This window comes from Scatophagus argus, chromosome 10 (assembly GCF_020382885.2).
Source record: "Scatophagus argus isolate fScaArg1 chromosome 10, fScaArg1.pri, whole genome shotgun sequence".
Taxonomy (NCBI): domain Eukaryota; kingdom Metazoa; phylum Chordata; class Actinopteri; family Scatophagidae; genus Scatophagus; species Scatophagus argus.
In genome coordinates, this window is record NC_058502.1 from 10,168,975 (window position 1) to 10,183,603 (window position 14,629).

The 14,629-nt window shown below is 41.9% G+C and overlaps 1 protein-coding gene across 12 annotated transcripts in view; it reads right to left on the minus strand.

Moving 5' to 3' along the window:
* Positions 1–14,629, minus strand: part of kcnma1a (potassium large conductance calcium-activated channel, subfamily M, alpha member 1a) — a 124,955-nt gene that overhangs the window by 11,626 nt on the left and 98,700 nt on the right. For 8 of the 12 annotated variants that reach the window (XM_046401221.1, XM_046401220.1, XM_046401226.1 and 5 more), the window contains 4 exons: positions 8,273–8,366; positions 4,310–4,436; positions 2,965–3,189; positions 2,220–2,412 (listed from right to left, as the gene is read on the minus strand). In XM_046401221.1, the coding sequence (XP_046257177.1) occupies positions 2,220–2,412; positions 2,965–3,189; positions 4,310–4,436; positions 8,273–8,366 (639 nt within the window). Of the gene's footprint in view, positions 1–2,219; positions 2,413–2,964; positions 3,190–4,309; positions 4,437–8,272; positions 8,367–12,354; positions 12,436–12,819; positions 12,853–14,629 lie in introns of all 12 variants that reach the window. The other 4 variants (XM_046401225.1, XM_046401218.1, XM_046401217.1 and 1 more) reach the window with 1 other exon arrangement.

Consider the following 14,629-nt stretch of genomic DNA (forward strand, 5'->3'; position numbering starts at 1 on the left):
CAGCTCGTAGTGCCACCACCAAGGAAACATAATGTAGGAAATATATTCAGGTCACAAAGTTTTAAAAGGATTGCAAATTCTCCATGTATGTATCTGCGTGTGTGTGTGTGTGCCTTTCCTGTCAACACACTCAATGAGCTGCTTACATTACAAAAGAGATCTCCCAGTCCTTTGCAACAGAAAAGACACCAAATAGTTTAGTACACAGCAGGAAGCACACACTGAACTGAAGCATGGATAATCATGACTCTTGTTATACCAATTACTGAACTTGGAAATAGCAAAGGTTTGACACTCTGAGTCAAGCAGGGAGCACGAGCTCAGACAGTGCGAACATCATTTTGTCGATGTCCATAAAGGATGATGTTTACTCCACTGGAGAGTGACAGCAAGTTCTTGAGTACTGTCTCTAAAAGGCTGCTCTTATTGTATGATAGTGAACATGAAGACAGGACGGAGTTGTAGAAGAGCAGTTTCCGTTCTGCGCCGTGTGTACAGCAGAACAGGGATACATAAGGCCTGCTGCTGAGCTGCTTTCAAAACCTGTTAGGTTACAAGCAGCTCAAAAGTTCCAGTGTGAGCTGGTGAGTTCCAAAACAGAGAGCTGTATGTCTTCCTAAGATGGAGCCGAAGTACTAGAAGAGCTAAAATGTGTTTCTCTATCTGATCTTAGCAATATTCTTAAAGTGAATCCAAGAAAGAATTTAGATTACATTTTGGCAGTTAATGAGTGCATAATTTTTTATTGCCTAAAACAGACCAGCCTGATCACACACAACGTGCGTTCATCTGCTGTGAGACAGTAACCTCGTTTGTTCAGCTTCAACGTATAACAGACAAGTGAGATCTGGGTTACATACCCCCTTATCCCTGTAGCCCCCCAGGCACAGCTATGCTCTGCGGTTGACTACATGCTGCAGCAGCCGTGAGAAGCTCTCCCCCAGGAAAGAGCATGTTTACTTATTCATTTGCACCTTCTTGTTTTAAATTCCACAGTGTCTGAATGGGAGCATCGCTAGGAGGAAGGAATCCCCAAAGCAATACATGTGATACAATAGCAGTGTCTGGGTGTGTGCGTGTGTTTCCTTGTGTATGCATGATTGCATGTCACAGTGGTGTGTGTGTTTTCCAAAGTGAAGTGTTTATCACTGAAATGGGTGGTTGATGTAAGACCCAATTATTGATGACGATAGGCTCCATCCATCGGCCAGGGGAGAGGATATAGGCTAGTGGGCTTCCATATCGAGGTGACTTTCTGTGAAAACTGTTCCCCAGAGCGACGTGTTCTAAGATTTACCCCTGCTTATTGTTCCTCGGTGGCACCACTATTGACAGCACATCACTTACTCAAGGCTGGAGAAATAACAGCATTGGCATTCTCCTAAAACATGTGGAAGTGATCTGCACTAAAAAATAATGGCCGCTTAGACCTTCAACTTTGATTTGTATTTACAACAGCCACCGTGGTGGTACTAAATATTACTGCGCTCAAGGCATGTCATTCCTTTTGGGCTAATCATAAACTGAGGTTTACCTGTTTGTGGATGTGCGCAGATAGACTGCATGAAGGTCTGTGTGTGTGTGTGTGTGTGTGTGTGTGTGTGTGTGTGTGTGTGTGTGTGTGCGTGTGTGTGTGTGTGTGTGCATGTGTCGCTGTTTTGTTGTGACTAATGAGGAGCAGCTGAATTGGCCTGCCTGGTGATTTGTACTAGCTGCTTAATGATGATGAAGCCTGATGGGATGCCAGGTTCATGTGTTTGCAAACATCAACAATCTGTTCCAGACGATCTGCCAGACAACAGATCAGGGGGAACAACATCAAATGGCAGAGTCATGTTGATTACATCATTAAAAAATATTATCAAGGAGGTTTAGCAGCATGTAATTACCAGGAACAAGACTGAAATGATCAGAAAATTATACAGAGCAAACACTCTTCAAAGGCTTGATGAAGCAATCAACACAATGTTTAGTGTGAACACTTCTTCAAGAGTTCCAGTAAAGTCAATTTAGATTGTAGATGCCACTTACTGCACACTTGCAGAATATTTCAGTTAAGAGCACTTAGCAGACTCTGTGTTTGACAAACTACATCCACCCCTACTGTGTGGCCTTCTCACCCTCCCTCCCCTCCATCTCTGACTGCTGTCTTTCCTCCCTGCCACAACCTGTCCCCTTTGGGCAGCGGTGCACATGGAGTCTAATAGGACGCTCCTTACCTTGGGAATTGGCCTGTAAGACTCCAATGCTGTCATCAAACTGCATAGATTTGATGTTGAGTGATGCCAAGATGCATTCCTTATCCTGCAGTGAGGCATCTTCGATATTGTTCTGATTGGCTGACAGTATTACGCACATGTCGCAGAGGTTGATGTTGACAGCCCTTAAATCTGCCCGACTTAATGGTGTACCCTTCAGGGTGAGGAGAACAGAGAGAAGGAGCAAGACAGAGAGAGAGAGAGAGAGAGAGCAAAATGCAGAGAACAGACAGACATGGGGGAGAAAAAAAAACAAATTTAAGAAGTGAGTGGAGCTTTGGGAAATTAGTTAACAAGTATTCTTGTTTTGAGGCGATGACATTCCACTGATCTAACCGGGCACTGGAGAATCAGAGACATGGACTAATCTAAAGGCTAGCCTGTGCTGAGGGCTGTGTTTCGGATTCTCCTCTGATCATCAGTCAAACCAGGCCTAACAAGCTCTAAGGCAGCAAGCCACGCCATCTGTGATGGGCACTGCAGCTGCAGCACACATAAACTCTACTTTGGCTATGCAGGATGTGTCACTGCTCTGGATGAGAGGGGTTGAGTGATCATTCAATTGAGTAATGCGTGATCAAATCAAACTGACAATAGCTTGTAGGATTTCAATGTGCATGTTGGCTCAAAATGTCAACGCTTTGTTAACTGAACAGAGATTCTGGTTTAAAATGTGTCTCCAATGGCAGTGAACTGGTACACTCACAGGTAATATGGAGACCTTGGGGAAGTTGTGTAAAGTCTCCCACTCTCTCCGCAGATAATCCAGCGAACCAACAAAGACTATAGGCTTTAGCTCGTGATAATGGAAGTTGCTGGCTCTTAAAGGCATCACCAAGTTTCGCAGCCCCACTAAAGCGGACGTGACATCCCCAAATATACAGACCACCACATGGCCGCTCAGCACTGTCATTGAGGCTTCACTCCGGGTCTGCAGAGGACAGAAGGACACAGGGAAGGGGGACAAGAGCAGAGAGAAAGAGGTGAGGAGGCAAACACTCACTTACAGAAATAAGTACCTTTAACAGAGAACTGATTAATGTGCACAAGGTAACAACTTATACTTTAAACAGTGTTTAATAGTGTTATAAACTGTTATAAACCCACATTTTAATAGTGTGTTAACCAAGTATGTAGTTCATCATCAAAGCATTGTACTCACAGGCCTAGAAAAAAGTTTGGTTAACCACTATTTTGTTTATAAGCAGTTTATTGGATAATCAGAAATAGGAATTGTATGAAACAAAACCGAGAACAAAACATGTGGTCTTTTTTCAGAGGGCAGCTGATTCAATCAGGCTGCAAAACGCAGTTTGTAAGATTTGAGGCACATACAATATGTCTGACTAGGACCCTGTCAGAAATGAAAGAAGTTTAAATAAACAAAGCTTCTCTATTGTATGAAGTTCAGGGTGAGAAAGAACAATACAGTGGTCTGCTTTCAAGATCTGTCACCTGTCGTGGCAGCTTGATGTGCAAGCTTGAGTAAACTGAATACTACAAAAGCTGTATCTTTGTTTATTGGCAACATAAAGAAAAAGAAACTAAGACTAAGGCCAAAGCAAAAAAATAGGCAATAAGGAACCACTGCTGGTAACTAGCTCCTATTTCTAATTAGAACATTTTTGCCAATTACTATTTATCCAGGTATCTAGACAGAACATTTTTGGTGACTCAACTCACGCAGGAGCTTCCTTCAGCCGACCTTAAACTAAGTGAGAATTTAAGTCAAATTATGCACCAAATGAAATTCTTACAAACTGCTTTATTAAAACTCCTAAGCAAACTCATGCATGGAGTGTTGAAATGCTGTTCATAGATTCCCCATGGCTGTACATACATGTATATGTATAAATAAATAAAAAAACAATAAACTCACCTTGAAACAACAGAGAGGCAGTGAGAGAAATTTCAATACATATTAGTATGTGAGTGTGTTACTGCAATATTGAGGGGAAGCTTATTCTCCTGAGCATTTTTAATCTCTTTTTTTATTCATACCGTATTATTTTTTAGAGGACTGTAGTTCCACAGTGCTTCGCCCCACTCACCAGGATGACTTTCTCGATGTCCTTTGACGGGCACCAGTGAAACATCCCTGTCGAGTCATACCTCTTCACGTTCATGTCCATGTTCTCGATTTGCTCATTACCAGGAATGAGAAGAGGGTCGTGTCGACTGAGAAAAACAACAAAAAATATATATATAGATATATATATATATATTTATTATTAGGCCATTTTGCGAATGACTGAAGCCTTGTAGATGAATTGGTAGCATGAAATGGATCTAATCTGTTTATTCATTCAACATATTCAAAGTCTACCCTATTCACACAAATTCTATTGCACTGCATACTGTAGGCCCTGCAACTACCATATCACTCCTTTCCTTTTTGTCCTTGATGTCAAGTCATCAGACAACTCAAAGACCCTGATGCTCACAGAGAAGCAGAGAACAGCAAGATCTTGAGTGCTACTGACTGAATGGCATGACAACACAAGGCCAATTACCAGCTTTTACCCTCTCCTCCACTTCCTGACGCCATGCGGCGCAAATAGTAAAAGCTCCAACAGGCTCACACTTTAAATATTTCAGGAATTTGCCCAATCACATTTTGCTTTCCCAACTGACGGCCATTAATGTTTCAACAGCATGTCACAACCAAACAGGCTAATCCACAGCAGTGGGCTGCTGAGTTTTATCCGGTGTAACACTGACCATGAAAGGGCTCCTGTCAGTCCTGTTATGCCGCCTCTCTTGTTCCTGCACTTATCCTTCAAGACGTGTTCTCACAGTTCCTCTACAGGCAATCCAGTCACAGCAGAAATGCAGAAATTTAGTGTTGTTCCTCAATAAAAACTGCATGTTTAACAGCAACAAAAATGTAATTTATCCACATCTCAGCCACAATAATGAAACCCTCTGTTAAAGCAGCATTTTATAGACTCCAAAAACAGGGAACTGCAGAAAGACAGACATTTGAGTAATATGCAAGAAAACAGCTCAAGAATTTGACATACATCTTTCTCAGTATCACTCTCTCTATCCTCTATCAACACTGTCATTCACTGACAAGGCTTTGATGTTGCCTCTTCCTTCAGCCTGCATTTGGGTTGCATACCATTGCAGGAAAAGTAAAAGTTAAAAAAAAAAAGAAGGAAGCTGTCAATTAGCCACTCTCTCTCTCTCCACCTCTCTTCCCTCTATCAGTTAGTGCAGGTGATAATAGCACTGACAGCATTTAGTGTTTTTACACTCAGCCTGAATCTTTCATCCAGAGGCGCGTGTTGCGCCAATCAACTCCACAGAGCCCCCGTCACTTCAATCTGCTCAGCTCTGCTCGCCTCCACACAGGGGCTGACTGGCGCATGCAGGCGGGCTGCCGCTCCAGCTCTCTCTGCCAAGACAGCTATCTTTCACAAAGCTGTCAGCGGTGTGACTGGCAGCTTGTCAGAGGCTCCACATACACCTCCTTCTCCCTCTGCCTTCTCTCTGCCTCAGGTTGAACCTACCACAAGACTTGAGGAGAGCAGGCGCGGTGTCTGAGGCACAGTGCCACGCCCAAGGGATCTCAGCTGCTGATGATACTGTGACATCTTCTGCGACTGGATGCATGTAGTCAGTCATGACCCGTCAAAAAGGTTTGTGTGAACGGTGTAAATGCCATGGTGTTAGAATAGAATAGAAGATAGTTTCGGTAGCAAAAATGCAGTCACTAAATTTATAAACTGGATAAATTTACAGAGCATTGGATTGCAAAGCAAACATTTTCCCTGGACGAGATGCTATATTTTATCAGATGCACGTTTATATAGGATAGTTCCATTACAGCATGTCTCACTCCAGTGTCTCACCCCCTCCCTTCCTCAGTATATCTTTCAAACAGAGTTGAGTTATTCCAGTATATCACTCTGCAGTCACAAGCTGGGGATGGGCGTGCTCCCCCAATCCCTCTCTTCCAGACTACGAAGGCAGTCTCTTGCTTTGAAAATTTTCCCCATCATGCAAACTGACAAAGGCATGCTTTTCAAAAGCCCACAGCCAATCTGTTGATCATTATTTATTTACAAAGGCCTTCAGGCTGCAAGTCCTGTAAAAACCATACTTGATACGTATGCTCGCTCTCTTGCTAGTTCTCCACTGTGTTTTCCCCCTCCCCGCTTGTAGAATAAAGTATCCCTAAGGCTACCTCAAACAATCACTTTTCATTGTGCATAAAATTCACCTTGTAAAGCACAACTGTTTAATATATACGGTGTTATATGTTGACGGGGGCAGCTGTGAAAGGGGGGGCTGTGGACTATGATGAGTAATTTGATGTTTGCTGAGGGCTAAGACTTGGAAAAAAAAAAAAAAATCTACACCTATAACAGAGGACCTGTCATCCCAGTACCCAAGAGCCAGCAGAATACAGAAGCACCCCTAAAGCAGAGAAAACTTTGACATCGCTTTGAAGCGTTTTCAAAACTGAGTAAATAACTCGCAAGGATTATTATCACTGCAAGATCAAAGCAAAGTTGCATATATTACATGGCAAACAGGGACCATCTCCTAAGCAAAAAAGGAAGAGAAGAAAAGGTTTTGTGCTTTAAGTTAGGCAAACTAAACAGCCTTTTATACGAGCAGTTAGCTGGAAATGTGCCAATGTCGAGCTATTGTTGTAGCAGTGTTCTTCCTCTGAGCGAGGGCATCTAAAATGTTGCAAACTAGACTGAAGGGTATGACTCTGTGTTGGGCTAATGGTTTGGCAAGTGTGAAGGCTTATTAAGCGCTCGTTTTCTGGAGAACTGAGGGGGAGGCCAATAAGCATTCTGGACAAACTCGCACAGGCATGCCAGTGCAGTCTGAAGACTGCTGCCTAAGGGAAGCTAGCAGGGCCAACATACAAAGCACTCTAATAGAATGTAAGGACAGTGGAATATTCACCAAGAACAATGTATACCACATGAAAACTGAGACTGAAAAGTTAAATGATAGAAATCTGGATATTATTTACAGAAATTTAACATCTGACTTATGTTTTTGCTTTTATTTAAATTCCATACAGAAAATATCATTTATTAATTTAAATGCCAGAGTTTCTGCTACAGTGCAGCAGAACTACGAAAATGCTAAGTGTGTAACAAAGCGTGTGTGTGTGCATGTGTGTGTGCATGCACACACACACAATTGTGACAGCTAAAGATGATGGCTATAATACTTACACTCATTAAGAGTAGGGCAGCATAGCTATGAGTGTTCCTGTCCTGTTAGATCTTCCCCACCAAGCATTTATGCTACCATCCCAAAACACACAACTTGGCCTCCCTGTATTTTCCAGGCTGTCGTGTTGCTAACCCCGCCTCGCAGCCACAGGAGCACAACAACCTTCCCCTTTTATCTTTCAAAATCAATTAACTGCAATTTAATTCCACAGGACAGGATAAAAGGAAGGTAATATTTGAATTCATATTTGATTGTGATGATACATCTCACATATGGCCTTAAGTACTAGAAGCAGTACTCACAGGGGTTCCCACAATAGAGTAGTAGCCTGAGGGCAAAGTAACCATGCAGGTCCCTCTGATTGGTTGCTTGTGTCATTAGTGCCAGTATTGTTTAAGGAGCACATGTGGACCAGACCGGAGGAGGTGACAGCTGGGACTTTAAAGCAAGAAGAGTTTTCAAACGGCTCCTCACAGCCGCTTTTCAAGACAGAAATATTATTTCAGCTCTGTCATTAACAGCTGACAGCATGCCATCCTAAACAGCCAGAGCCTAACAGGGCACTTCTCCTCTCTCCTTCTCTCACAGAGTTTCTTACCTCGTTCTTCTGCCACCCCTAATTTGCCCCCTCCCATCCATCCAAACTCCCACCATCTCAACATCAGCAGCATCCGCCTCTGAAGTATCTCTCACGCACACATCCCTCCGTCCCTACCTCCCTCCCTGCCTTCTCTTCTTCCCTGCATCTGACTTCCCCTCAATCCCCGTTTGAAAGCTGGAAGAAGAATAAAATCAGCGTCTCTTACCTCATCATTTTGGGCGAGCAGTTGGGTGAGTTTCGCATCCCTCCGTTGCGCTGCTTTTTTTTGGGCGACAGAGTTGATGGATGCTCATCTTCGACTGAAAACACATGCACAGAATGTTAGAATAGAGGACAGATTGTTGGAGATGTGTGCTGGACCTGACATGAATAGCCAACAATCACTCAATCATTGCAAACAAAAAAAGGGGGGGGGAATGAACAGAAGAAAAGGAAAATTAATAATTCAGTGTCAAATTGAAAAAATATAGAGAAAGCATTAGTAACGGATGGTAAATCTGAGAAAGGCAGAAGAAAATCACGTAGGAAAAAAAACCCAATTTACGACCTGAAAATCTTACGGAAGGCTCACATCGCAAATGCCCAATAGTTTGGCTCTTCTAAGGTGCACTTTAAAGACTCTTCAGTAACACACGAGAGCATCTGTTCAGTACACCCTGTAGTCTGTGGAGGTGGTTGGACCTCTAGCAGTCTGCATCAGAGTGACCATGCTTTCCTACACCATTAAATGCCATGTAATGGTACGGACTGTCATTGTCAGTGGGCCACGGGCAAAAGCAATGATAATGAGATAAATAAAGGTTATGGAAATGGATCTTGAGTGGGTAGTTTATATTCTTAATAATACTATGTGAACCCCGACCCCATCATTGCAGTTCTATCAAAAAAGCTTCTTTTACAAGTCTACCTCCATGCCAAGAGAACACTTCACACTCACGAATGATACGCTAACAGGATATGATTTTAGTGGACTATGAATAGGAAAAGCAGCTAGTACCCAGACATCAACCTCCAGTAGAAAAAGAGCTTCAGGACTAGTCTTAAAAGTCTAAGTGAAAAATAAATGATCCAAAGACTACGTCCATTTTTATGTCTGACACTTTGGTGTTAAGAATTTGCTGGATGCTGAGCAATGGCCTTTTTTCTGTGATTATTTTGAACAGCCTTGAGTTCAGCTTCCTCTCATCATCTATGTTTTGCTGCGTTGAGAAATGAGGATAAAAACACTATTTTTCAAACTTTGCTTGAGTCCCAGTCAGACAGAGAGGACGACAAAGAGCAGCCAGAGTGAGGCCAGGCCCAGCCGTCTGAAGATTTGAGTCAAGCTAACAGTAGTCTGATCTACACTACTGTCTGTGAGTTTCAAGAGCTTTCAGACAGGCACCCAGATACTCTTATCCACTCTGCACTCTCCCAGCATAAATGCCAAGTGCACCGTCACTTCAAACCTGTATTAGTCCTTTGGTTAGAAATCAATAACACAGCATGATGTTAGTGCAAATCAATGTGCACGTCGCAAGCCTTGACTATTCCAAGCATGTGGAAATTTATTATTGTCTGAGCACCAATCCTAGCCCGTCACCTAATTCTCCTAAAAAAAAAAGATAAGAAATATGACTTTGCCTTCTAATAAAATGTCATTCTCTGACATTTCCTTTATGCAATTGGGTATTCAGAATAGCTAATATCACAAGCATTTTCCACTTTACAAACAATTCTCTCTCTAATGTAAAAATACCGCATCAGAGAATATGTATTCCTTGCCATATTGTTTGACAGACTCCTCCTGATTTAAACTTAATTTATTAACAGTAAAAACATAATGCCTCTCAGTTTCACCCACAAATAAAATTAAACATTTTTTATCCACTGGGTAATAAAAGATTCCACAGTAAATTATTAAAAACTAAATTGCAGTTTTAGTCCCCAAAGGTCATTATCCTCAGGGCTCACAACTCCTGCAACATTTCTGAAAAGCAATAATGATAAGCAACTCTTTTATGTCATTTGTAATTTCACATGTTTTAGCACTCCTCAGTTTGGAAGTCCCCCAATGTATACAGTAGCAGCCACTGCACTAGGAAGCAAATCCGTGCAAAGCAGCAGGAGCAACAACAGTAGCAGCTCCAGCAGCGTTAACCTTCATGCAGAAAACAAGACCAAATGAAGGGACGTGACAGGCGGGGTTACTGGCTGATGCATCCCGCTAAGGGGGCAACCTACAGTGCCTACTGTGACTGAGCAGCATGGCATTACTGGGGTGGTAGCGGTATTTCACCGGCAGACTGCGGGCCCGGTTCAGCCGACTCTCAGCCAGGGATCTGGCTGCCATGTCTCCTGGACCTGAGATACTGAGGCGCAGTTTCGAGGGGTCAGCCCCAGGCACCGGCCCCATTGGGAGCAGACTTCCTTTACGGTTATTAACAAGGGGGATGTTGATCGAGCCGGGGTTGACCAGGGGGCCCTGGTTGGGGTGCAGGGTGTTGGGAAGGAACACATTTGAGGTGATGGAGGTGGAGGTGCAGCCAGTGGTTTTAATCGATCGGTTTTGAAAAGACGGTCTAACATCATCCATTACTGTCAAACAATGGAGAATAAAAAGTATGAGAAAGTCTGATGCTCATAAATTAGTTAGCAAATTACACTGTAGTATCAAACTGTAGACAATTAAATTGTGTTTTTATTTGTTTGATTGTTTTTTTTTAATTATAATTAAACAATAAAATTCATAATTTCACTGTAGGATGCCAATAGGTAAATAGGAAAGAGAGTCATTAGCTTAAAATAAATACATGTAATTAGTTAATAAATCACAGGATCAAACACTTGTTTCTGTGAAAAAGACTGCAATTTTCCTCATCTTCAGTTTTGATTAAGTAACTTCTGAAGGAAAAAAAATTCATGCCATAAAAGCAGGAATCATTTATTATTTTCCCAGAACTGGTGTTGAAACTCAACATCTCTCATCTTCTTGTGACACGCTCCAACTGAAACGTTCACAGCAGCATTTACTTTGCATTTGTGACAAGCATGAATTAATAAGAAGTCTCTCAGTTTTATTTCTTGGTTGCACTACACCCTCTAGTAGAACAAAGCAGACACGGCTTGGCTAAAGCAAGTCAAATTCAATCTGATATCGTGCCACTTCAAGCATAATGTGGAGCACACTACTTTCATTTTAACAAACAGAAAACTAAAACTAATAATTTATGGTATTACTAGTTCAAAATCTTTACCATTAAACATTTAAAGGATTCATTTTGGATTTTATATTGAAATGTAGTTGAATTTAAGATAAAAAAAAAAAAAAAAACATTCAGTCATTCTGTTCCCAAACATGCAACGGTAACTTTGATAATATGTCCAGTGACAACCTCCTGTGTCTGACAACTAGAAATGTATATACACTTGATGTTCATCCACAAAAGACACACACACGCGCGCACACACACACACACACAATCTGACTGAGGACCGAGGCTGCAGAGTCAACCCGTATGTTTGTATGCATTGAAGGGGACGTAAAGTTGAAACGGAGAGGAGGAGTCCTTTTCCTCTCTTTGGTAGAAGGGTGGTTGCTTGGTTGTTTGGAGGAGAGAGCATGCTTGGGTGGCCCCGGGCGATAAACAGACGTTTATCCCGGCCGTCAGCTGCCTCCTTGATTTACGGGGCGCCACCGATAGCTCCTGGATTCATCTGGCCCTTGTCAAACACGTGCAGCGTTAGAGAGCGCTCACCCGCCCTGGCAGGTCCACTGTGCATCCTGAACAACCCAGACGGCAACTGTCCCTTCCTGAAATGCTAATCACATGATGGTACTGTCCTGCATGCAAGCCTTATCAGATCACCGTGACCCAACGTAAACTGGATGATGAAGCAGAGAAATAACAACTAAAAATGTTTACTTTTGTATGTGAGCTAAGTTGGCTTTGCCTTTACAGTGTTTGCTGCATGAGCAAGCTTTGTTCTTCATCTGCATTGCAACAGCATGAAAAAGCTTTTTATGCCATGCATTGCTGTTTTGCTGTTATTAAATATAAGAATAAAACTGATATTATCACTGCTGCAATTCCTTGCAGTTCTGCTAAAAAGCAGCCACTGTTTTGAAAGAGCAAACAAAAAATGCCCGCAATGTGCTTAATATCCTTAAAAGGAACAAATACATTAAATAAAAAAATATACACATAAAATGTTAGAGGTGACAAATAGCATTTAAAAACTAGAATTTATCCTTAACCAATATGGTAAAGAAGTAATGCATTTAACAATTATTTACCAAAGATTTACCTAAATTGCAATCAGCTTTGAATCGAACGCCAGCCTCTTTTTGACTTCCACTGTTCCCTGGTGTTGTAGCGCCATCTGCTGCTACATGCAGCACAATACAAAAAGAATATTTCATGCAACTACATAGTATTATAAAACACAAAATGTATTTTCAGTTGCAACCAATATCAGGTACTAATTACTTTAATTTCCTGTCAACATATGTTGCAATTATTTAATGATAGCTAACTTAAAATAAACAATCTGTCTGAGTTAAACATGATATTTAACACTGGTTAAATTGTGAATTACTTTGTCTCTGTGTAAGACACAAGACAACATCAGTATATTCTAAAGGAATGAGGGACAACAAAGCAAATACTAGAGCAAAGCATTAGTGCTAGTTATGATACATGACACAGTGAGGGGTCTACAGTCTAAACACAGAGCTGGAGCAGAACGGAGAAGGACAGAAAACACACTTACGTGATCTGACATATCCGTTATACTTATATTTGGCTGAGGAGAATGCAAAGACAAGTGGCAGGTCACACAGAGGGAGAAAGGATGTAATGAAACAGGCACATTAGGAAATAGACATCAACAGAAGAGCGGTGGATGGAAATTTAATCAAATGTAACTATGATGAAGTACTATCAGTGAAGTGCACAAGGGCATAAAGCAAAAATGAAAGGTTTAAATAATTGAAATAACAAAAAAAAAAAAAAAAAAACTTAATGGTGGTGATGATTTAAGTGTAGCTTGATGACACCAAAATGGCAGACAGGTGAAAGAAATCATCTGTCTCAGAGTGAGCCATGCTTTAAGAAAAGTGTACTCTACCTGTAATGAAAAGTAATGTAAGGAGTCTAATGGCTGATTTTATTAAATTTTTCAAAGGAACTAAACTTGAGGTCACATAGTTTCAGTGGTAGATTAGACAATGTTATGTTCCCTTGTAAAAACTCATTAAAATGCTTTGCCTTTTTAGATTTAAATTTGATGAACATTGTGAGGTCTGTAGAAAGAAAACAAATAAAGACACCATGGGAGACAAAGACAGCAACTACATACTTGAGTGGATGTAGGCGTCCAAAAACACGGCAGACAGCAGACACTCATTACCCAAAACAGCTGCGCTAACAGAGCACTAATGTAAAGAGACTTGTTCTGTGCAGATCTCTTGCACAAATGATGAAAATCTTGGTATCCAACATAGATTCACTGCTACACTTTTAAATTCCTCAGGTTGCTCTTTAAAAAGGGTTGACCAAGCTCTCCAACGATGTCAGTAATATTAATTCTGTAAATTACAGTTTGTGACCTTGGCTGAGGAGGTACTGCAGACTGGTACCAATAGAAGTACTGGTGCAGTGGGCACTTGAACTGAGCTCTGAGCTGCTGACACTCCCCACTCTTTCCTAGAGTCTCTTCCAGCAGTAAAGGTCACAGTGAGGGCCCAGGGCTGGCCTATGACACAAATCCTCAAACAGGGACCCACAGTGGCCCTGGCATCTGTCTCTAGCAATCTGCCCACACCGCAGAGGCAGCAGACTAACTGGCTAGCATCTGGGGCGTAGCGAGGCGGCATAGAACAGAGGGTGGGGGGGGGGGGCCAAGCCTGCCTGGTGGACAGGAGCTGTCAGGGCAAGTTTGGTGACGGACCAGCAGGGTTGGGAAAATGAAAATGCAAACATAATTTCCGTGTCAGGATAGATAAGGTCCCCAGCAATGAGATGCAGATGCACACACATGCACAGAGACAGAGATACATGTGCGTGTTGTTACACATACGAAGATGCGCACATGCACACACACAAACACACAGCCTGGAAGGCCATAAACCAGCCGAAAGCATCTCTCGAGCCCTGGGTCCCCAACCCCTGCCCATAGCCCAGCTTCACGGTAGCTTCAGCCTCTGCATTATATAAAAGCTGTCACGTCTCTAGGTTCTTGCACAGAGAGGAGATGGCAGACTGTGATGATGGTCAGTTCACAAAGAAAGATATAACTAATATACGAAAAATTAAACTTCTGAATCAGCTAAGCTACTCAGAATAACTTCAGAGGTAATATTTTAAAACTTATATTGTTTGATCAGCATGCACAACCACACATGGGGAACTATATTTTTTGTACCCTACCATGTCTACCATATCTAATTTTGTGCTCTAACTACATTTTCAACCACTCACAAGACGTAGAAGCTGCTCACCTTTGCTTGATTCTGTCCAATTTTTCCAATGCTTTAGCTCCAAAAGTTTCCCCCTCAAACTCAAGCTAATGCCTCATCTTA